General features: G+C 36.3%; 5 protein-coding genes across 5 annotated transcripts in view; 1 reads left to right on the top strand and 4 right to left on the bottom strand.

Moving 5' to 3' along the window:
- Positions 1-7,161: 7,161 nt before the first annotated feature.
- On the bottom strand, positions 7,162-7,644 carry LOC111458723. The gene has a single exon (XM_023101515.1). The coding sequence runs from the start codon at positions 7,642-7,644 to the stop codon at positions 7,162-7,164; it is 483 nt and encodes a 160-aa protein (XP_022957283.1).
- Positions 7,645-9,123: 1,479 nt separating this feature from the next.
- Positions 9,124-9,734, bottom strand: LOC111458758 (pectinesterase 3-like). The gene has a single exon (XM_023101559.1). The coding sequence runs from the start codon at positions 9,706-9,708 to the stop codon at positions 9,235-9,237; it is 474 nt and encodes a 157-aa protein (XP_022957327.1). The 5' UTR covers positions 9,709-9,734; the 3' UTR covers positions 9,124-9,234.
- A 1,280-nt stretch (positions 9,735-11,014) lies between these two features.
- On the top strand, positions 11,015-13,553 carry LOC111458928 (high affinity nitrate transporter 2.5). Its single transcript, XM_023101811.1, has 2 exons — positions 11,015-12,417; positions 12,956-13,553. Exons 1-2 carry the CDS (start codon positions 11,273-11,275, stop codon positions 13,332-13,334), a joined length of 1,524 nt encoding a protein of 507 aa, XP_022957579.1. The 5' UTR covers positions 11,015-11,272; the 3' UTR covers positions 13,335-13,553.
- An 825-nt stretch (positions 13,554-14,378) lies between these two features.
- Positions 14,379-19,192, bottom strand: LOC111458722 (probable polygalacturonase At1g80170). Its single transcript, XM_023101514.1, has 10 exons — positions 19,117-19,192; positions 18,930-18,951; positions 17,471-17,654; positions 17,265-17,393; positions 16,939-17,106; positions 16,811-16,846; positions 16,523-16,730; positions 15,804-15,885; positions 15,540-15,648; positions 14,379-15,077 (listed from the first exon to the last, which is right to left on the bottom strand). Exons 1-10 carry the CDS (start codon positions 19,190-19,192, stop codon positions 14,631-14,633), a joined length of 1,461 nt encoding a protein of 486 aa, XP_022957282.1. The 3' UTR covers positions 14,379-14,630.
- Positions 19,193-21,567: 2,375 nt separating this feature from the next.
- LOC111458449 (homeobox protein knotted-1-like 6) overlaps positions 21,568-22,757 on the bottom strand; it is a 7,586-nt gene continuing 6,396 nt past the window's right edge. The window contains exons 5-6 of the mRNA XM_023101135.1: positions 22,212-22,456; positions 21,568-21,885 (exon numbers count right to left, since the gene is read on the bottom strand). Of these exons, the coding sequence (XP_022956903.1) occupies positions 21,724-21,885; positions 22,212-22,456 (407 nt within the window). The 3' untranslated portion in view covers positions 21,568-21,723. The remainder of the gene's footprint in view (positions 21,886-22,211; positions 22,457-22,757) is intronic.

Here is a 22,757-nt window from a genome sequence, read left to right as displayed (position 1 = left end):
GGGGCGGGGCGGGCGGTGCGGGCGGGGCAGGGCGGGGGAGGGGGGTTTCTTAAAGTTCTGCCCATGTGACTGTCCTATTTTTATATGCTCTTGGTAGTGATGAAATCATGCCCAATTCTTTCCATTTTCCTTATTAAATTATCAAAAAGACAGACACATAAAGGGAGTTTTGTTTCCGGTCTCCATTACAAACACTCAAACCTCCCCGTTTTTTTATGTCCAAATCATTTTTAACACCATTTTCAAGTCTAAGATTATTTGAAGTGAAGTGAGTCCCACGTCGATTAATTCAGTAAAGATCATGAGTTTACAAAGAATGAACAATATTTTCATTGGTACCAGGCCTTTCGATCAAACCCAAAGCAAAGTTACAAAAGCTTATGTAATGTAGGGTCGTGATTCCTAACATTATCTCACAAATCTTTCACTCTTTCTACTGTTCTAAAGTTGCTTTTTCTTTCTCGATTCCCTATATGTTCTCTATGTCACCCATTTCAAATCTCTCTATTTTTTAATAAATTTGAAATGGAATATTAATAAATTTAGAAGCCGTAAAAACTGGTGCAAAATTTGATGCTTTAACTACATCTCACGGAATGGTTCTAAACGGCGTCGTTTACGGGAGGCCCAATTTTCCAAAATGGGAACACGCGCGTTTGGCCATTTGAGCAGCGTGCCCATGCAGGCTCATGCGTACTCGCTACGTTTTTGTTTTTGGGATCATTATATTTTTCAATTTCGATGTTTAAAAATAATATTATTTCCATTCTTATTTAATTAAAATTTGTAAATTATTTCCTCTCCTTTTCGATCATAAATATCATAATTATTCGATGGCCCATCAAAAATACACAAATGAGATAAATATAATTTTAAGAATTAAATTTAAAAGCTAAACATAAAAGCCAAAGAATTAAATGAAGTATAGAATATAAACGAATCGATAAATTTAGCTCCTGAATTTTTATATTAAAAAATAGAGTAAAGATATTGAATAAATTTTCATGTGGGGTCGGGGACGAGAAAAGAAAGGGTATCTTCCAAATCTACCCTCTTGACGTAAAATTAAACTCAATAAATCGAAATTAGATATGGTTAGGTTTTATTATAATTAATATTTATGATAGAGAGAATTTAAAATTTCAAAATTCAACAAATATAATAAATATTACAGACATGGACACGAGGGTAATGTAAATAAAATGGACAGCCAACTTCCCAACGGTATTGAACATTGAAAGCAGGGTCACTTTCGTAATCTACTACAAAATCTTGTACACACACGTAAACATAATTTAAGATTAAATCCAACGTAGGAAATTAAAGAGACTGTCTTTTCTGGAAATTTTTAATTAATTTATTTTAAAATATATTATGTTAAATCTAATTGTCAATTTTATTATTAAATCTCGTCTATTTATTTCAATATTTGGAGAGATTTAAATCTATAATTTTCCATTTATTATGAGAAAATATGCCAAATTGGATCAATCTTGTAATTACCAATTATTTTAATTTTCCTGAATTAGCTTTTTTTTAATTACACATTTTCTCTACTCAAAATTCAAATATGCTGAAGAAAAAGTCCTGGACCATCCTCTAATCTACGTGATACTCCTTTCTTTCTTTTTCTCTTCTTTTTCCACACGGTAATAATTACACTAGAAATCATTTTTTTAACGTTTTTTTTTTCAAAAGATCGATTAATTTTATCAATATTTTATCGTAAGGCACCCTTTGAAAAATGACGAAAAAAATATACGAGAAAAAACTCTTGATACGTGTTTTTGTTTTTGAAATGTCGAACCAAATTATTAAATATTTAACCTTCTTCATTGTTAAGTTGAAAAATAATGTTGATATGTTTTGATGTTTTTTATTGGGTTTTTAATACTATAAACTTGGGAATAGTTTGAAACTAATCTAGGCTTCGCTTGCGCGATTTGCACTGATGATTGGGGAACTTGTCCTCTAATCTCTTTCGAAAAACAAGGGGGGAAAGCTAGCTGGTTAAACAAGACAGAGATCGATAGCGTAGAAAATTCCTGAATCTCGAGAGAACGTTGATCAATATTCAGGAACCCAAGCCCAGAGAAAAGAGAAAGAGTTGTGCCCAACCAAGTTAAGAACATATTCGTAAAATAATATAAAATAAAATAACGTTAAAGCAGTGGGAAACACATGCAATTTTCAAAAGCTGGTTAAAACTTGAAAAGAGAAGTAAATATTTTTGTAGTTGCTTTAATATAAAGTTTTTACATATTTATAACATATTCGTACATTTAAATTATAAAAAAAACAAATAAATAAAGAGTAATATATATTTCTAAAATTAGTTTAAATCGGAACGAACAAACTTAAATATGTAAATAATTTTATTTAATTAATATAATTATGATTTTATTATTAATAAGAATAAATAATTTAATTGATTAATATTGATAAATGGATGGGGGCAAGCTGGTGGGGGTGGGGACGGATGGATACAGCTTTGAGGTTGGGACTCTTAAATTTGGCGTACCCTTTGGGCTTATAGGGTGATGCGGCCAATTATGACACTCCACCTTTTTTCGCTCTTTTTTTCTTAATAAAAATATTATTTATTTATTTAACTACACAAACTTCTTTTTCTGAATTTATTATGTGGGTTAAGGCTACAAGAGAGGACCCCAAAAATTTTAATAATAATATTTTTTAAATTAAAAAAAATATATCTAAAAAATACTAACAAAAGGATTGTTAATCTTTTAATAAAAATTTGATTAATACCTTCCACTTTTTAAAAAGTTTAAATATTGTTTGCCTTGTAAAAAAAAATTTAAAAAAATTGTATTGTCAATATATGGACGAAAACACATCATAAGAAAAAAACAGCAAATCTTTAAAAAAAAAAAAATTGTTTTTGTAGTTTTTTTTTAAAATTTAAAGGTATTAATGAAACACTTTTGAGAGTTAAAAAAGAGATTTTTGAAATTCTTTGAAAGTTGGAAGGATTTTTTTGAAACAAAATGTTAAGGAGTCCGTCCAAAAATGTATTTTTGAAATAGAGTGAAAAATTCGAGAATGTTTTTATTAGTTTAGTCTAAATTTAATTATATTAGGTAGAGAATAAATGACGTTACAGAAATTGAATAGTTTGATTATATTAATACTTTAACTATATTTTACTTGTTATTATATTATATTATATTATATTGTACCCAAAAGAGTTTATAAGAGGAGGGTTTGTTCTTGATTATATTAATGATTGTTATGTGAAGTAAAAGGCAGTTTAATTTAGTGTTAATTACGAAGCAATTGGGAGATGAATTTCATAATTATTAAACTTAATTCAAAACGTGCATGGATGTACGTATACGCATGCAGGACAATTTTATGAAAATGCATTCATTCATTCCAAACCCAATAATTTTTCTCATTCCCTTTAGTTTCATCGCAACCAAAGCCGATGGGCTTTGATAATGACAGGCTTTGATATCACTTCTAACAGCTCAAATCCACCGTTAGTAGATATTGTATTCTTGAGAAGTTTCCACGTCCTTATAAGAAATGTCACATTCCCCTTTCCAACAAATGTGAGACCTCACTGTTTTAGTTTGCTAGGTTATCTCTTACTTGCTCATTCACTTATTCGAGCTGATTTTCAACTTTTCGAAGCATCTTATCGCTTATTACACCGTTCCGAGAGACTCGCCTCTCGGTGCTGCTAAACCCATTTTGAGTATTTGATCGAGAAAAGTGATTGGATTTGATTCATTCAAGTAAGAGAAAAGAAAGAAATGATGGTGTGAATTAAGAAGGCGAAACAAAATGATTAAATTTAGGTTTGGAAAGAAGAGAAGAACCAAACCAAGCTCATCCTGGAGGGCTTTAATAATTTAGTTGTCCAAGTGTGTGTTTAAGAAGAAACATTCCATTTACATACATGTAATCATATTGTCTCCCAATTCAACTCCATCTTCCCCCAAGAAAAAGTAAAACAATAAAACATTCTTAAATCTTTGTGTACCAAAATACACATTCGGCCTACACCCAGTTGCAATAATAGCTTAAACTAAAAACCCCACTCATTCAATTGATGTGGGATCTCAGAATTCACTCCTTTGTGGGCTTAACGTTCTTGCTAGCACACTACTTAGTGTCAGACTCTCGTGCCTTTATAAAGAATGTTTCGTTTTCTTGTCCTATCAATGTTGAATGTCACGAAAACTTTAGAATATAAATATTTAATTATGTGTGCAGTGACATGACATGCATGATTGCAAAAGCAAAGCTTTAATTCCTTTGACCTAAACAATATGAAATATAAAAGGAAGGGGGTTAGTTTTTTTTAGTCAGCTATCTGCTTTTCATGGGGCTTTCCTCTAAAACTCTTGAAAAAGCACACTTCTTTCATCCACTTTTGTGCATAATTATCTGATCCCACTTTGAAAAAGGCAATGTTTGGGCACTTTCAACTCCTTAACAATATAATCAAACAGAGGAGGATGTTGAATAGTTAATAGTACCGAAACGACGTCGTTTATGCATCGTTCTTGTTTTAGACATTTGATTCTCTCCTCGATTCATTCATAATAGTGTTGCAATCAATGGGGGGTTTGCTTTGATTTGCTTTATGGGCATCTGACAATTTTTACTACAAAAATATTGGTATTCACAGAACCAAAACAAAAGGGATTATAAAAGTATGAAACGATCATGTTTGGAGCAATGATTTTGTCCAATTGGCCTACCTTTTTAAAAAAGCCTCCAAATATAATCTATGTTTTTTTTTATATACTGGGAAATGGCCATTAATTGTAGTGCCCATTTGCACCCTAAACCCATGATTTATTTTATTTATTTTATTTTTTTATTGGTTAAATTATATATTTTACCTACTCTTTGGCATGCTTAAAGGAGTGAGTAATGGGCCATATTCTTTAAAGCTTAAACGGCGTCGTTTTCATATCATCATCATCATGATGCTGCTTGAGCAATGTACAGTTTGATTGCAGCTTCTTGCCATTGCTTGTAATGGGGACAACAACACCACCTATGGATCCTCATTCATCATATTCATATGCGTTCTTTCATTCACATTTATGATATTTTTGTTGCACTCCGATGTTCGTTATAAGTTTATTTTTTTAATATAACAAATATAAATGTACGAGAGTACGAAGATTTGAACCATCAATCTTAAGAGAAGCGATACTGCCTATTGCTCGTGTGAACCTCTAAATTTTTCACAACAGAAACAGTTGGGCAACTAAATATATAATGAAATGTTTTTTTTTTTAATGTATTAAAACATTGATTTTGATTTGGTTTGGTTGGGTTTGATTAGATTTCATTGGAGTGGGTATCTTTATTGGGCCGAAAGAGCAATTCTCGGGCCTAGCTCTTTAGAGAAATTGAAGAAAGAGTTGGTACTGGGCCAGGCCCAATTACCATTTCTCGACATTCTGTTAGTTCTGCTCACAATAATTAATTATTCTTTGAGGTTTTGTGGCTTCGTCAGATCTTAGGTGAGGTTTGTCTTCGTTAACCAAACACAACTAGTATAGAATCTAAGATTGTTTGGGCACACACGTTGCCTGTGCGTGCATGTTCAATCATCTATGACTCAACCGACTTACCTCTACACTAGGCCAAGTCATTTGACTCGACATTACCTCTACTTGAGACCAAGGTCTTTCGACGCAATGTCTCATCTCATTTCTCATCTTGGTTCCCAATTAACATGACCCACATGTCATGCCATCATCCCAAGTCACAGGATGTCAGCCATCACAGCTCACTTGGTCGTGCTATTGAGAATGGACCTTCCCATATTCATGACATTCATTTACGAAATTTAGTGGGTGCATGATCGAACCTTCGACATATGGGCTGGAGGCCCAATGTCAGCACTTAAACATTGTTCTTGAAAAATCCATTTCAAAGAAAGTCGTCGAGACATTCGTTTCTCAACACTCACCCCCATTGTGATATACCCATGTGCCCTCACTCTCATTGTGATACACCCATGTGCCATAGGGTAGCTCGCTCTTAGGCCGTTGCTTAAGTCATATGGCCTAGGAATAGTGGAGTATTCGATTGACACCAAATTGGTGAGCTTTCATCTTTCATATAAACAGATTTAACTCTAGAGCCGCATGCCGCAACACATGTCAAAACCTCAACTTCTAAGTTTATGGTCTAGGGCTCTACCCGATCATTTTCGAACCCATCTTCGATTCAATTTTAACCTTCATATGGCCAAATGAGCACCACTTAAGAGGCAAATCTCGTTCTCCTGAACCTTGTATAGATGATGCAGTGTTCTCCATAAGCACCACTTGAGAGTCGCCCCTCCGGTAGTCATATGGACATCACATAGGCTTTAAAACTCATCTTATTTTATCCCTCGAGTAAATAGGTGAGAATATTTGAGGGGCCACATAACCCAAGACGACAGCGTTTAATCCCTTGAGCTAGTACGTGGTATGATTCTTTCACGTGCCGTCGGGAGTGGGATTACGATGCATCGGACTGGGAGGGCGGAGGTGCGTGATTTGGCTGCCGGCGAATTGAAGTTATTATTATTTTTTTTTTTCTAAATTGAAATATTTAACTAAATGTTTTTTAACGTATTTCCAAGTTTATTTGAAATTCTTCCTCCACGACCATGACATTTTTGTCATTTTCTTAAATTTTAAATTTAAGAAAATATATAATTATTGTAATCAAATCAAAGTTTTATTTCAATTATTCTTATTTAATTAAACATAATATAAATAAATCCACCAAAATAGAAAGAAAAAAAATAAAACGTTCATCAATTTAATTTTGGTTTTTTTTTATAAAAAAAATCGCTTGTATTAAATTTTTATTGCCAAATTAAAAATCTGAAATTCGTTTAATAAAAAAAAATATATAATATTTGAAGGTAAGAAAAATTCGGCCGTCGCGAGAAAAAAAAAAATGATCTCGGTGTCGCTCTTGGATTATAATACTACGACAACCCGAATTATTTGAGACCAAAGGTCACATCGGACCGGCGGTCTTTTGGATTACTATAGCCCGAGAACCCGAATTATATGAGACCAAAAGGTCAGATCGGACCGGGCCAATCTGCCTTGGTCCGTTCCTCTTCCTAAGCACGCCCTATGAAGTAGGAGGAAGGTACGGGAAAAATCACTTCAACAAAGAAGCCAAGTACAAGGAAGTCCCAGCCAAACGCTGCAGCTTAGAATCTTTTTTGACAAGCTTTTTAGCCTTCTTCATGATGCGCACCCCGCCTTCCGACACCGTATCGGTACACGTGACGTAGAAGGTCGCCACCCCACTGAGGCTAGATTGAAGACTCGCCTTGTCGTTTTTCTCCAAACTCAGTAGGCTATTCTGCAGGTCATCAATGGCTGAGTCGTAGTTCTCTGTGCACACCCCTATGAAATTCGGTTCCCCCATCTTCTCGCTCGATGTTTTCGCCCGTTTTGTCTCCGACAACAGTTGTTCGATCGTTTTCTTAATCGCCGCTCTCGGATCGCTCGACCCTTTCACGTACGACCGGCACAGCGGCACGTCATCTGCTTTCTCGCAGATGTCCACTCCCTCAGCTTCGCCCTCCAATACCACAGCGGCGGCCACAAATACCAAAACCAACTGCTTTCCACCCATTGTAATTTCAATTTTGTTTTTTTTTTTTTTTTAATTTTTAATTTTTAATTTTTAATTTTTAAATTTTTTTAGTGTTTTGGGAATATGGCGATGGTTAGGTCTTTATAAGCTTCTTCGGTGCCTTCGTGGCTGTACACAACTCTAACTGTTTTCCTCACCAACGGGTTGTTTTGTTTGGCTTTCCTTCATTCTAGTGTGAGATTGAATGTTTCTTTACCTTTAAATTAAATTAATTTTTTCCAAAATAATTAGATTCTAACTATATAAAATTAATTAACTAATAATACTATACTCTTTAAAGAAAATAATTACATTGAATTTTTAAATAATATTTTAAAATTAAAGATCACATGTATATATTATTTAATGGGTATATATTAAACATTTTAATGTAAAAATATGTGTTTGAATATACGAGTTAAATGCCTATAGAAAATAATTAACGTTGTTAAATGTTTGTGTTGCCTTCATAATTAATGTATGAAAAATAAATATTTATGTATATTAATTATACATTTGATATACTTTTATTATATCGTTTATATGGCTGCTACATGCCTAAAATGACAAGACTTCGGATAGAAATGATACACACAGCTCCAACATTGCTATTGTGATTTTTTTTTTTAATGCTAAAGTAATAAAAAAATGTATTTAAGTTTAACACTAAATATTAATTCAAAATATAAGTTCAAAATATAATTTGGAATATTATATTTAGTAGTGTAGAAAATATATATCATTAAAGAGGAAAATTATATAACCATTAAAGGTGCTGAAAGAGAGAGTGTAGGGAGTCTTCTCCTTGGACCCGCTTGGATATTTGGGCTGGGTCAAGCGAGTTTGTAATAAAGGTCTTCTCCTTGGACCCGCTTGGATATTTGGGCTGGGTCAAGCGAGTTTGTAATAAAGCTAGTTTCGGATTGACTGCTTAATGAAAATGAACCCAATTGAAAAAAAAATCGACTAGGCGATCCATAATTTAATATCTGGGAAATTCGAATAAGAAGTGACAAAAAATCGATACATAAGGATCAGTGCTCTGTTCGTTATTCAATGCCCTAGATGGAGATGATGCTCAGTAAAGTAGCAAGGTGACAGGTCGAATATGTCCTACAATCAATAGTGCAAAGAAAGCTATGTGCGGCTAAGATTGAATGCTATGTGCGGCTAAGATTGAATGGAAGCCCCACCTGGGTTGCCCTAAGATGGAACATAAGCCCCACCTGGGTTGTCCACGCACAGATTAACATGGTTAGGTGAGCAACCGAGCCTCCCATTCTTTTAAGATTTCTTCCTTAGTCTTTTATTACCCGAGTGAATATCTATTTTTTTATAGAATAAAATCAAAATCATTAGACACTGAGTAGATGAAAATAATAAAATATCTAAATCCATTAACTTACGGAAGGTGACGTGGAAAAACAATAATTCTCACCTTCTATTACATATAAGTTTTATTTGAAACAAATTGTGGCTTCTATGATTATCACATTACGACAAGTCGGAATCATTTCAGACCAAAACGATACATCGGTCTGCCCAAACGCCCGTTCCTCTTCCTAAGCACGGCCGGAAGAGATGGAAAAATTACTTCAACAAAGAGGCCAAGTGCAAGCAATTGGCAGCCATATGTCGCAGCATAACGTCGACGCTCATGAGGTCTCCAACTTTCTTGGAGTTGCCGCTTTCCATCACCGCATCATCGCACGTGACGTAGTCCGTCAATGCCGCAGACAGGCTGATTTTCAGGCTAGGCTTGTCGTTTTTCGTCAAGTACTGAACACTTTGCTGCAGGTCCGTAACGGCGTCGTTGTAGTTCTGTTTGCACACGTCTAGACACTTCATAACGCCCAGCTTCATGCTCGACTCTTTCGCGTGTTTTGTTTCCGATATCAGGTGTTCAATCGCTGCCTGCAACCCGGCTGCCGGCTCGGTGGCGCCTTTCACGGAAGACCGGCACAGCGACGCGTATTCCGCTTTCTCACAGATGTCGGCCCCGTCAGCTTGCCCGGCGAGGACGGCGGCCGCGACAAAGAGCAAAACCATGTGTTTTTCAGCCATTCTAATTTAATAAAATAAATGGCTTTGGGATTATTTGTTTATTTATTTATTTATTTATTTATTTTTCAACTTCTTCCTCAAGGTATGTGCGAACTTGGCGTGTTTGGGTGCTTATATGCTCTTCAGTGCCTTCTTAACGGCCCAATAACAACGGCTACTTTTGTGAGCCTTTCCTTGATTCTAGGGTTAGAATCGGTATTTCCTTAGCTTTAAATAGCAAATTGGCTCTATTTGAGGACTTCAATTTTTTTAAAAAAAAATTATTTATTCACATATTTTCTTTTAACAAATTTCAAGACATCACTCTAACATGTATCCGAAGTGTTTGGACGATGGAAGTACACATCGATATAATTATGAGTTTATAATTAAAAAATACACGTGAAACCTTAATTAATAGCATTTGTTGTGAACTATAAATTTTATGGCAACTAGTTTCTTCCTTTTTGTATTACAAATAAAATAATTAAAAAAAAACAATTTGAATTTCAAATTCCCGGCACTCTACTTTTAAAAGTATATATAATGCCACTGGGGTCCACGTGGCTGATTCTGATTGGAAATAGAAAATATTATTTTATTTAATAGGAGGAAAGGATTGACTTGGGCAACCTTTGAGCTAACCACCAAGTTGACTATGAATCTTAAGCCAGATTCATATAATATGAATAAACAAATAAATTGAATTAAAAAATGGTGCAGAATATTCTTGGAAACTCGCGAGTGGTCCCACCTTCATGGTTGAATATTCCACCGTCCCTACTTTATGACTTTCAATTAAATATCTTGGTAACGCTCCTATCTAAATATTAAAAATTCTCTAAGTTAGCATATTAATTATAAATATTAAATATTTTTAATAATTTTACTGAAGTAAGATAAGATTTAGTTTGGAAGTAACTAATTTTTTTTTAATGTAACCGAACTAAAAGCCGGAGCTAATTAAATTCTTGGATTACAGTTTTGTTTTGCAAATAAGGTAATTTTGTTTGGTGTAAATACATTTTCTTTTTCGATAATCTGTGTGGGTATATTCCAGTTTTGTCGTTTATCGTTATATCGGATATGACAAGGACAGACTGGACTTCTCAATGTAAAAGTCAGAATCTGAGGGTATATCCCGTGTGTTGACTTTTGTGTCCATTGCCATCCGACCTCACATATCACATGGATAGAAGGGTCTTTTCACAACGAACTTAGGTTAATCTCCGACTTTGTTGAATATCCTGTGGGTGGGTATAGTTGTAATTTTAGGGAGAAATAGACCTTTTTATTAAAAAATGGTGAGTTGGCATGGCTAGTTTGGATTGGGTGACCTCATTCATACGCATATATTCATCTTTTTGTATACAATCGTCTTCTTCATGTCTCTAAGTCGTTGTTTTTGTTTGGAGTAAAACCAATTTGCGTCGATAACTATGTCGGTATAAGGCTGAGATTTGGCCTATTCCACCATATTTTCCGGCTTCCAATCTTCTCCTTTTCGATCCCTCAAAGAGCCATCCTAAATTCCCTTTAAATAATTTCCCAAATTCCCAATTTTAAACAAAATTCAGCCGTGAATATGGCGGTTCAAGGCGGAGCACCGGCCGCTCAGCCCAGGAAGTTCTCTCTTCCGGTGGACTCCGAACACAAATCCACCAAATTCAATATATTCTCCGTCGCAGCTCCCCACATGCGAACGTTTCACCTATCCTGGATTTCGTTCTGCGCGTGTTTTGTCTCCAGTTTTGCGGCAGCTCCTCTGCTTCCGGTGATCCGCGACAATCTTAATTTAACCGACACTGACATTGGGAACGCCGGAATTGCCTCCGTCTCCGGCGCTGTCTTTGCCCGTATCATGATGGGTTCCGCCTGTGATTTAGTCGGACCACGTCTCGCCTCTGCCTCACTCATCCTCATAACCTCGCCGGCTGTTTATTTAACCTCCATAGCCTCATCCCCTGCTTCGTTTTTCCTCGTTCGATTCTTCACTGGATTCTCTCTCGCCACATTCGTCTCGACCCAATTCTGGATGAGCTCAATGTTCTCCTCCACCGTCGTCGGCACCGCCAACGGCGTAGCCGGCGGTTGGGGGAACTTAGGCGGCGGCGCAACACAGCTGATTATGCCGTACGTGTTCGCCATCATCGAGCAAATCGGCGCAACGAAATTCACCGCGTGGAGAATCGCTTTCTTCATCCCAGCGATTTTCCAAACGCTTTCGGCTTTCGCGGTTCTGATGCTCGGCGAGGACACGCCGGACGGGAACTTCGGGGAGCTGCAGAAAACAGGGGAGAAGGCAAAAGACAAATTTTCAACGGTGGTGTACAATGGGGCGAAGAATTACAGGGGATGGATTTTGGCATTGACTTATGGGTACTGTTTTGGGGTGGAATTAACGATTGACAATATAATAGCGAATTATTTCTACGATAGGTTCAATTTGAACCTGCACACGGCAGGGATCATAGCGGCGAGCTTTGGGCTGGCTAACCTTTTTTCGAGGCCGTACGGAGGGATACTGTCGGACGTGGTGGCGAAGAGGTACGGGATGAGGGGGAGGCTGTGGGCTCTGTGGTTGGTGCAGACATTGGGCGGAGTTTTCTGTGTGATTCTTGGATTGGTTCAGTCTTTGAGTGTTTCCATTGCCATTATGATTATTTTCTCTCTCTTTGTTCAAGCTGCGTGTGGACTTACATTTGGTGTCGTTCCTTTCATCTCCAGAAGGTACGTAATCCCAAACTTTTTTTTTTTTTTTTTTTTTTTTTTTTTTAACTTAACTTATAAATTTATATATATAGTAATTTATATAAATTTAAAAGTTTTTTTATTATTATTTTGAAAAATTGGGTTTTATAAAGTAAATAGGAAAATAAATAAGTATTAAAACTTTGAAGAATAAGAATATGAAATAAAATAAATGCGAAGATGGCTTGTATATTATACTTTCCATGTTTGACAACGAAAAAAATGAAAAATAGAAAGATATGATTAATTCTTTACAACCATGTTCAACCTTATATGGACATGTAGACAAACACTTTTGTAGGTATATGACAAACATTTTAATAAAAACTCTTATTATTTCCAACTCATTGTTTTAATCATTTATTTAATTTTTTATTTTTTTAATAAAAATAAAATATTTTTCAAAATTTTATTAAAGTTTGAGTAATTGATAATTATTTTTAAAAATTATTTAAAAATTAGTGGTTGGGGTGATCGATTTTTTTGAACACCCTTGCATTTAAATCTTTGGTGACAGGTCGTTGGGGGTAATATCGGGGATGACAGGAGCGGGGGGGAACGTGGGGTCGGTACTGACTCAGTTGATATTCTTCAGAGGGTCAAGATACAGCAAAGAGAAGGGGATAAGTCTGATGGGAGTTATGATAATAGGGTGCACTCTTCCAATAGTGTTAATATATTTCCCACAGTGGGGCAGCATGCTGACCGGACCAGCTTCCTCCAAGATAGCTTCCGAGGAGGAGTATTACTTGTCGGAGTGGACCCCTGAGGAGAAGGCCAAAGGCTACCATTTGGCTGCCCTCAAGTTTGCTGATAACAGCCGAACTGAAAGAGGCAAAAGCCTCAGTAAGGGCACTGCTGATGCTGCCTCTGCCTCGGCTTCGCCTCACGTCTGAGAAACACAAAAACCATGTTGGGCTTCAAGTTTGGGCCTTGCTCTGTATTTGGGCTTAAGGCCCACTTCCACGACGCAATTCGTACGTTTTTTTTTTTTCCTTCTTCCGTCCACGTGTAGTGGGAGAGAAGATTTAATCCGTTTAAGTTAGGTAAATAATTGTTATATGATTATCTATAAATTTCATGTAAGCTCTATTTTAATTTATAATAATTCGGATTGGGATGAGTTCTCAAATATTTAATCTATTGCTATGATATTCGTAATTATTTAATATTTGAACAATATATTACTTACGGAATATATCTTAGATATTCTTTGATTAATAGTATATTTTGTATTTTGTATCTTATTTAAAGGTTGTGAATATCAATAAATATTGAACTTCTATGTATCTTATATTTTCATATCTATTCACAGTTTGAGGGGTAAATATTGTCATCTATTTTCTTAAATTCTAAAAGTTATAACCCACAGTCCAACCCAATATGTACGGTTTAAGTTAAAGTTATAAATTTATTCGTTGAATTCTTGTGTTCTCCTAAAGTTAGATTGGATTGAATCGAACCAACTCGAATTTATTGTTAATTTTAAAATTACATATTTACTTTTGATATCTATATATTTTTATTTAATTATCTAATTAATTTTTTATTATAACCTTGAAAGATTTTAATTATTTGAAAAATATTTTTTTATAATAATATTAAAATTGAGTTACAAATTTTAATTAAATGACTACAAATAATTAAATAAATGCTTCACGGATTAACATTTTATTTTTATTAAAAACAAAAGTTTGTTCCCATCCCAATCCAAGATTAAATTAGGTTAGATTCATTATTTAACGAGAATTGTTTGAATTAAAAAAATTTATGATACAAACCCTAATATCAGACGTGGGATTCATTCCGCACAAGCATTCCTCGGCTATAACCATCATTAAACTCTCTTTTAGTTAGCCATTTCTTCTCCACCAACCAATTTACCAAAAGGCGAAGGGAATAGAATAGAAGAATAAATCACCACTTCAACTCATTACAACTTCCAAAACCTTCTCAATAAAGTAAAAAAGTAACGTTTTTGGCAAATGGGTGGGCGAAATTTCGGCCACTGTGTGTGTACTAATCGGGAAACGAGACACTCATAGACTCAGAAATGATATCAACGCCAAAACCCACAACCATAAATGCTTTTACAATCATCACCTCTCTACATTTTCCAAAACTAAATCTGCAGAAGGGAAGCTGGAGAAGAGGAAAAACAGAAACAGAGAGAAAGTGGAGAGGTTTGTGCATTAGTAGCAGACATAATCATAATCATGGGACCTTGCAATTCTCCTAACAGCGCCACCGCCACCGCCACCGCCACCGCCACCGCCACCGCCACCGCCGCTTCTCAAGCAGTAGTCTATGCTAGAAGGAAGAAGAGGGGCCTGAGATTTACCGTAAGAATTCCAACATAGGGAGCTTTGAAAGGCTGTGGATTGTGAAGATGGGTTGAGCTGGATGTCTATGAGATCAACGTCTATGCAAGGGATTTGGGTGCTGCAGGCTAAGTGAATAGGCTGCACCGTGTAACTTCCTATGATTTGATTGTATGTTATGCCTGATATTGCAACAGCTCCTGTTTGGTTATTGCATCTGTACTTGTCGCAGTAGTATTGGTCTATCATTATGGGTACCTTTACGTCACAAACTTGGATTTTGGAGAATGATACGTTCTTCACCGACCCAACTCCTCCCTGTTCATATTCCATCAAACCCAATCACAAATCACACTCCTAACCTCATTAATCATGCTTAATAAACAGTTAGCAACCACGACTCCTTTGGAGCCCTCGAATAAAGTACTTCATTCCACACTTGAGTCACTTTTGACTACACGTTTAAGGCTTGTCACTTCTTTACTATGGACATGGCTAAGTTAAGAGTCTGATTCTAATACCATGTTGGGAACCACGACTCTCCACAATGGTACGATATTGTCTATTTTGAGTATAAGCTCTCATGACTTTGCTTTTGGTTTTCCCGATCGGTTTCATACCAATGAAGATGTATTCCTTACTTAACCCATAATCAACCCTTTAGTTAGTCGACGTGAGACTCCTCTCCCAACAATCTCAACAAAACCTACATATAATAATTCAGAGTTCCACCATAATTAAAGGAGTAGATTAGTAGTTTAACCCCTTTGTTTTCTTTACCTGCCAGGTCTTGATTCTCACTCCTGAGAGAGTGTTTTGAATTGAGATGTTTTCGACAACAATATTGGAGACACATGCAGCTGTTCTATCTTTCCCAAGTCCGCCCAAGCTGTAATTATAGGCAAGAAAATCATCTTTAGTGCTGTCAATAATAATGTTTAAGAAAGTTGAGCAAAATGGTTAATTTGTAATCACTGCCATAAGTAATATTATCTACAGGAATTACCTTTGTGAAAAAGTAAAATTGATGAGGAGTTTATTTACCTTATGCCATGTCCAGGGCCACAATTGATATGATGAATGTGGATGTTGGAGCAGCCAGTCTGAATGGAAACACAGTCATCTCCTGTTAAAATAACAAATCTTATAATAAGTTGGTTCAATTGGGAGGTGTAGCTTTACGTGAGATCCCACGTTGGTTGGAGACGAAAACGAAGCATTCTTTATAAGGGTGTGAAAACCTCACCCTAGTGGACGTGATTTATAGTCTTGAAGGGAAACCCAGAAGGGAAAGTGTAAAGAGGACAATATCAACTGGCGGCAGGCTTAGGTTGTTACAAATGGTATCGGAGCCAGACATCGGGCGGTGTGCCAACGAGGACGCTGGGCTTCCAAGGGGTGGATTGTGAGATCCAACATTGGTTGAAGAAGGGAACAAAGTATTCCTTATAAGGGTGTAGAAACTTCTCCTTAGTGGACGGGTTTTAAAACCATGAAGGGAAGCCCGAAAGGAAAAGCCCAAAAAAGACAATACTAGCGGTGGGCTTAGGCTGTTATACTTACTAGTGAATCTGAGATATGCTTTTTAACCTCGTAATTTTCCAATATATAAGAGAGAAAATATGCAAATTCGAGTAAACAATTATTTTATGAGAAAATGAACATGTAAATAGATAGAAAAAGATGCAGTAAAAAAGTATGAACTCTGGAAAGAACAATGAAAATATTATTAAAGATGGGCTGTGAATTGGCTCTGTTCATACCACAGCTAATGTTGGAATGTTGAATCTCGACATCTTGTGTGTTCTGCAGGTGAATACCGTCGGTGTTGGGGCTGTTCTCCGGCGAAGAAATGGTGATATTGTCAACTTGGACGGTGCCGGAGTTGTCAAACTTCAGATGGCACTGTGGACTGTTTATTATGGTGATATCACGAACTGTCACATTGAAACTCGAATAAAATCTTAATGCCTGTCATTAATTAGCAAAATATTCTTTTAAAAACTGTAATTATGAGCAAAAAGAAGAGAGAAAGAGTAAGAAAAGTTTACAGTAGGCTTCATATCTGGAGTGTTCTTCATTTTCTTCTGCAGAAACAAAAACAACAAGACATGGTTTAGCTAAAACCACGATCTCTCAATGTAATTAGCATAATTTAATGAAGATTAAGAGAACCAACCTTGTTATTGTCGAATCTGGAGCGAGCCCACCAATTAAAGCCCATGCCATCCACAGTGCCAGAGCCTTGAATGGTGAAGTTATGAAGCCATTTAAAATTCAGCCATTGAAACAAGCTGGATTTAGGCCACGAACTCACTCTGGTAGGCGCCAATACAGCTCCATCAATCTGATTTGGAATGCCACTTCCAATTAACTATCTTATCCTTGGAACTCTAAGCAGCACTAATTTATTGACATGACGAGTCAAAAGAATATACTTTTTGTCTTTTTTTGAAACATTCTCAAACATACCAAACCCCTGAAGGAGAAGAAAACAAGGCAAACCTGAAGAACGAGCTGAGGCATACAAGGGCCTTTTAGAGATATGGGTTTGATGAGAAACTTGTACTGTGATGGTATTTCTAATGTAGCCCCAGTATTCTCGCATGCAGCTTCCCATGCTGCTAGAAGTGCCTGCATAAGATGGTTTTTTTACAGGTTCAAAACAGGACATCAGTCACCATTTTAAGGTTGTTTTGGACAGTTTTTACCTTGGAATCATCAAAAACTCCATTGCCCTTTGCTCCAAAAGACATGATATTAAAAACGGTGGACTGGGTTTGATTGTAATCAGGAAATGGAGGTGGTGCAGGACCTGAACCATTGCCATTGTCAACACCCTTTTGCTTCTGATGCTTGTTTTTCTTGCTGTGATATTGCTTCCTTGCCTCCACTCTAACTACAGAAGAAGACACCAGCAAAGAGACCACCAAAAACAGAACCAATGAAAGAGTTAAATTCTTGCTTCTTTGTTTCATCTCCAAAAGCATTATTATTTCACTTTAACACTAGAGGACTTTAAGCTAAGTTCAATTGGAAATGGAAACAGGGTAGTGAAGTCTTCAGTATATATAGAGAATTCAAGGCCTGTCATGTGCAAAAAACAAAAAGAAAAACAGCCCATTTTCCAAAAAGAAATTACCTATTGGCATCTAACAGCCAGCTCAAAAAGAATAAACATAAAGAAAACTTCATCCTAAGCAAGTGAATGGTATTATAATTAGTGAAAGTTACAATTATTTGTAGCACCTTTGTTTGTTTGTCTGTTGTGTTTAAAATTATGAATCAGACAAATTATGAATGCAACCTACGGCACAGCGAATGGATGACATAATGTTTTCAAGATTAAATCTTAAAAATACAAATAAATTAATCTTACAACAATATTGACAATAAGCTCGAGTGCACGCTAACCGATATGGTCCTCTCTTTGGCCATTTCCTTTTAAGCTTCCCCTATGATTTTTAAAATGCTTCTGATTAGGGAGAGTTTCCACACCTTTATAAGGAATACTTCATTCTCCTCTACAACTGCGGGATCTCACAGTCCACCCCCTTGGGGGCCAACCGCTCGGTGTCTGGTTCTGATACCATTTGTAACAACCTAAGCCTACCGCTAGTAGATATTGTACTCTTTGAGTTTTCACTTTCGGGCTTCCCCTCAAGGTTTTTAAAACATACACTTATGGGAATGCTTCGAGACGTGGGATCTCATGGGACACAATTATAATAATAATCATCCATTAGTTGGCTTTGATTACAATTAATCCATCGGGGTAAATGCCAATGTAGTTGCAGGCCATGAACAATTAAACTCAAGAGCTGAACAATTTAAAGATGAACTTCTAACCAAGACACAGATTCATCAAGATTATAAATATGAAAGAAAAAGGTGTCAAAATGACAGCCCAAAATCAATGGTAACATGATCAGAAGCACCAAGCAGAAGGGGTTACTGGATTAGTGGGCTATCAGAACTCAGAAGCCCCATTATACAGAAAAGAGTCAAATGGGAGATAAAGAACAAAGTTTAGAGGGCAGAATGGAAATCAATAAATAAATAAGTAAAATCGACTGGGAAAAGGAGGTGGGTGTTGTGGTCTCTTTGTTGTCTTTGTGAGTAAATTTAATGGAGCATGAAATCATGGGGGCAGTTTATATAGTTGAATACCTGTAAAGTTGTATAAAGAGGCCTTTTCAAGAGAGCAAGTGGCTCGCACGTTGATGGAACTGGATATTCAACAAAGATGCGGCTCGGCATTACAGTAGTGACCTCCATTTGGCTCCATTCGAATCTACCCACCTGGTTAGCCGCCGCACGCGGTGGCCCACTCGATGCTCCGGTCGGTGCCCACTACGGCGATGCTCTTCTTCATTCTTTCTTTCGACTCTCTGCTGTACCAGTTTGTGGTCGAGGTTAATGGTAGTTGCCATAGCCGAGCTGAACGAGGAAGATGGGATATTTTTGGATTTGGGCCTTGTGGTTAGTCTTTGGCCCAATTCAATATTGGGCCTCTCGTGATCTCTGAATATCCGGCCCAAACTACCGTTTTAACCATTTGAGAGATGTTGGGTCTGGGCCTTGTGAATAGACCCTACGGCCCAATTTGTTTTTGGACCTAAATTCTCTCTGCCGTTTAAAAAATATACTCCTCTTCTTGAGCGTTTTCTACTAGTTTTTAAATACATTTTTAAAAAATAATATAATAATTATTAAATAATAATAATAATAATAAAAGTATTTTTTAAAATAAATGGTAATATTTGATTTTTATATATATAATTTCTTTAGTTTGGGAATAATAAAAGAAAGGAAATAAGTTCCGAGACTAGATCGTAAAAATATATATGGAAAAGGGTATAAATTACTATTTATAGTAAAAATTAAAATACGAACATATAGTATGTAGTTATATTTGATAAAGCTATTTATAGTAAATCGAAACTATATATATATATCCCTAGCCAGGGGTTTGAAGATGTACTCTCTGCGTTATCTCTTGTTACAGAGGATTGTACACATACCTAAAGCCATCAGTTCCTCCCCTTTCCTATTTTTTTTTGTGCTTATATAGATCAAGTGTGTGTTGTTAGCGGTCCTAACAACCCTAACAACTAATATCATGGCTAGGCGAGATTCACCTCGATTTGTAAAGATGGAAAGCTCAAAGATTGGAATTGAGAAGTTTGATGGATCCGATTTCGATTTATGGAAGATGCAAATTGAAGATTATCTCAAACAGAAAGATCTTAAAGAACCATTGTTGGGGGTGAAGCCGGATACTATGACTATGGAGCAGTGGAAGCTCAAGGATCGTCAGGCCCTAGGATTGATTCGGTTGACACTATCCAGAAACGTGGTGTTCAACATCATGAATGAGAAGACGACATCAAACCTTTTGAAGGCGCACAAAAAACCGTCGGCTATGAGCAAAGTTTATTTGATCCGGAAATTGTTCAATCTACAAAGGTATGAAGGTGCATCTATTGCTGATCGTATAAATGAATTAAACAAAGGTCGATGTGAAAATTTTCCAAACAGATGAAACATAACGTGTTGGAGTTGTGGAGAAAAAGGTCACTTTCGTACAAATTGTACAAATCAGAGAGGAAGAGGAGGTAGAACCTGGAAAGGAGATGAATCTATAAATTTAGTAGAAGACTAATTCTAGCCTGACCAATCCGATTGAATCTTGGATTTTGGATCCATGTGCACCTTTCATTCCTTGTATGGCTTAAGATAATAAATATATGGGAGTTAATATGATTCCAATTGCCATGTACCAAAGTAATTAGTATTTTTCTCATTACAAGAGATTTTTTTTTGCTAGTAATTATGACTATGAATTCTGCAACAAAACTGCTCATACGCGGCAATGCAAGGAAAGCCCTATCGATAAGATACTCGAAGTTGTGTAGAGAGTTGTTTCGAAATTTTAAGGCTGAAACCTTCGAGAAATCATATCGTGCATAAAAACTTTTCTATATTCTTTTGGTATATAACTGAAGTCATTAATACAAATCAGCCAATATTTCCTTTGTATTTTCTCTCTCCTATTTTTGTGTTTATCTAGATCAAGTGTGTTCGTTGTTATTGTTGTTGTGTGATCTTGTGTGTAATATAAGTGGTGGAAAATTGATTTAGGAGGTGGAATTAACTTTGTTTGGACACTTTTCCACAAAAAGTAGGATTTTACTAGTATCTGACCCACCCACGATCGAAACATGACATGACGAAACAAATCATAGATAAAAACGTAACTAGAGAGTTTTTGAAACAAAAAAAAAAAAACATTAAGCACTTAGTTTTCAATTATCTCATAAATATTTACACTCACTCAGAATGAAACTCTACTATTCCAGTTTCTTTCTCTTGATGACTCCATGGAGGCGCTTACTCGTGTTCTTGCTTCACGCGTGTTGATGCTTTTGTACAGTGTATGAACCATGTTTCTCACTCGGACTGTGATTTCTGTTATGGGCAGATGAAAACTCGGATCCTGCGTTGTCACCGCTTTCTGCTTGATACTCGAAGGGGAAGATTCTTGTATGATGGGTGCTATGTTGCATGCAATATTGGCGCGGAGAAATGCTCTGCTTATTTCAGCACTCGTATTTCCCAGAGGGTTACATGGCTCCTGAATAAGCCCTTGCTAACCCAAGGCCATCAATGTCGATGGTTGTGAAAATGCTTACAGAAAACATGAGATTTCCCAGCCAAAACAGCCACTATATCAAGTGGGATTAGCCATACCAAAAATTGGAATAAGAAACTTGGAATTTATTCTCTATATTGGTAACGCAAGCAATAATTTAAGTGTCCAAATTCTTCAGCAATTAAATAAATATATATAAATATATATATATATATATTTCCGGATATACATGACGAGAAAGCAAACAAAAGCTGATATTAGAAGAAACAACATTGGGAATATACATCTTGAGATTATTATTAAAGTGTTTCAGTCCTCTCTGAATAATCTACCAGAAGAAAGCCCATCCATTCCCTCAAACTGCATATTGTCTGATGGCTTCCAGTGGCGTTTCCGCTGATTTATGAACCAATTGTTAATTTGCTTCTGGTCGAGCCCTGTTCTCTCTGCCAGTGCAACCTTATCGGCTTCCTGCATGATTAAAAGCAGCGGATTATGGCTCTCTACTTCAAGAACAACCATAAAATATTCCTCCATGAGGGATTTCTTTATTTAGTTAAGCAACTTTTAATATCATGAATTCCGTAATGGACTATATTTGGGATAGATGGTAACTTAGTGAAATAATTAAAAACTTTAGACCGTGTTTTGCCTGATTCGTAGCACGTGACTAAGGCATGATGAAGTGATTTAATGCATCAACCATTGTCTAGTCCGTATTTTTTATGCTGTGAACTTTTATGTGTGACCATACGATGTCCATTACAAAACTTACGTAAGCTTATAAGCAAACATACCGTAGGATATGGCCATCTATAGTGAACGTTCCACCATTCAAGGAGTGTCTGCCTGGCTTCTTTTGGTAATTTTCCTTTTTTCTTCTTCTTTGAGAACTCCAATTTTAAGCTACTAATATGACTGCCAAATCGACGTAAAAGCTTGTCCTTGAGATCCCTGTTCTCGCCTTTGGTTTGAGTTTCCGGCTCCACAACTTCCATCTCTCCTCCGCTCAACTCTTCATCCGACGAGACAGCTCCTTCATCTGTTTATGAGATCGAAAACATATTCTTACTTGGCAGTAGTAATTCAGATAATGTATAAGCAAGAAATAAAGCTCCATGGTAAATGAAATGAAAAAATGTACGATTCAATGTCTTAAAGAAGAAGTGCAGATTGATATTGAAAGGGCACGGCAGGAAGATAGGACCCCACAAAAAAGGCATTTCAAAGGTAAAACAAGGATTTGACTGCTAACTGCAAAAGAGGAAGAAGGAAAAGGGAAGCCAAGCTGCGTTTCAGCAGTGTCTGGTTAAGTCGTTCGTCAGACGCGGGGGGGGGGGGGG

The sequence above is a fragment of the Cucurbita moschata genome, unplaced genomic scaffold (genome assembly GCF_002738365.1).
Source record: "Cucurbita moschata cultivar Rifu unplaced genomic scaffold, Cmos_1.0 Cmo_Scf00021, whole genome shotgun sequence".
NCBI classification, from domain to species: Eukaryota; Viridiplantae; Streptophyta; class Magnoliopsida; order Cucurbitales; family Cucurbitaceae; genus Cucurbita; species Cucurbita moschata.
Note: the sequence above shows the minus strand (reverse complement) of the source record. Positions and strands in the feature narration are given on the sequence as shown.

Bases quoted from the DNA above. Each gene is read 5' to 3' on its own strand.
- LOC111458758 (XM_023101559.1), bottom strand. From the start codon at position 9,708: ATGGCTGAAAAACACATGGTTTTGCTCTTTGTCGCGGCCGCCGTCCTC.
- LOC111458722 (XM_023101514.1), bottom strand. From the start codon at position 19,192: ATGGCAACTACCATTAACCTCGACCACAAACTGGTACAGCAGAGAGTC. The intron at 17,107-17,264 runs GTTTGCCTTGTT...ATTCCAAATCAG, and splicing joins TGCCTCAGCTCGTTCTTCAG to ATTGATGGAGCTGTATTGGC. The intron at 16,847-16,938 runs GTTGGTTCTCTT...TTGTTTCTGCAG, and splicing joins CCAGATTCGACAATAACAAG to AAGAAAATGAAGAACACTCC.
- LOC111458723 (XM_023101515.1), bottom strand. From the start codon at position 7,644: ATGGGTGGAAAGCAGTTGGTTTTGGTATTTGTGGCCGCCGCTGTGGTA.
- LOC111458928 (XM_023101811.1), top strand. From the start codon at position 11,273: ATGGCGGTTCAAGGCGGAGCACCGGCCGCTCAGCCCAGGAAGTTCTCT. The intron at 12,418-12,955 runs GTACGTAATCCC...CTTTGGTGACAG, and splicing joins GTTCCTTTCATCTCCAGAAG to GTCGTTGGGGGTAATATCGG.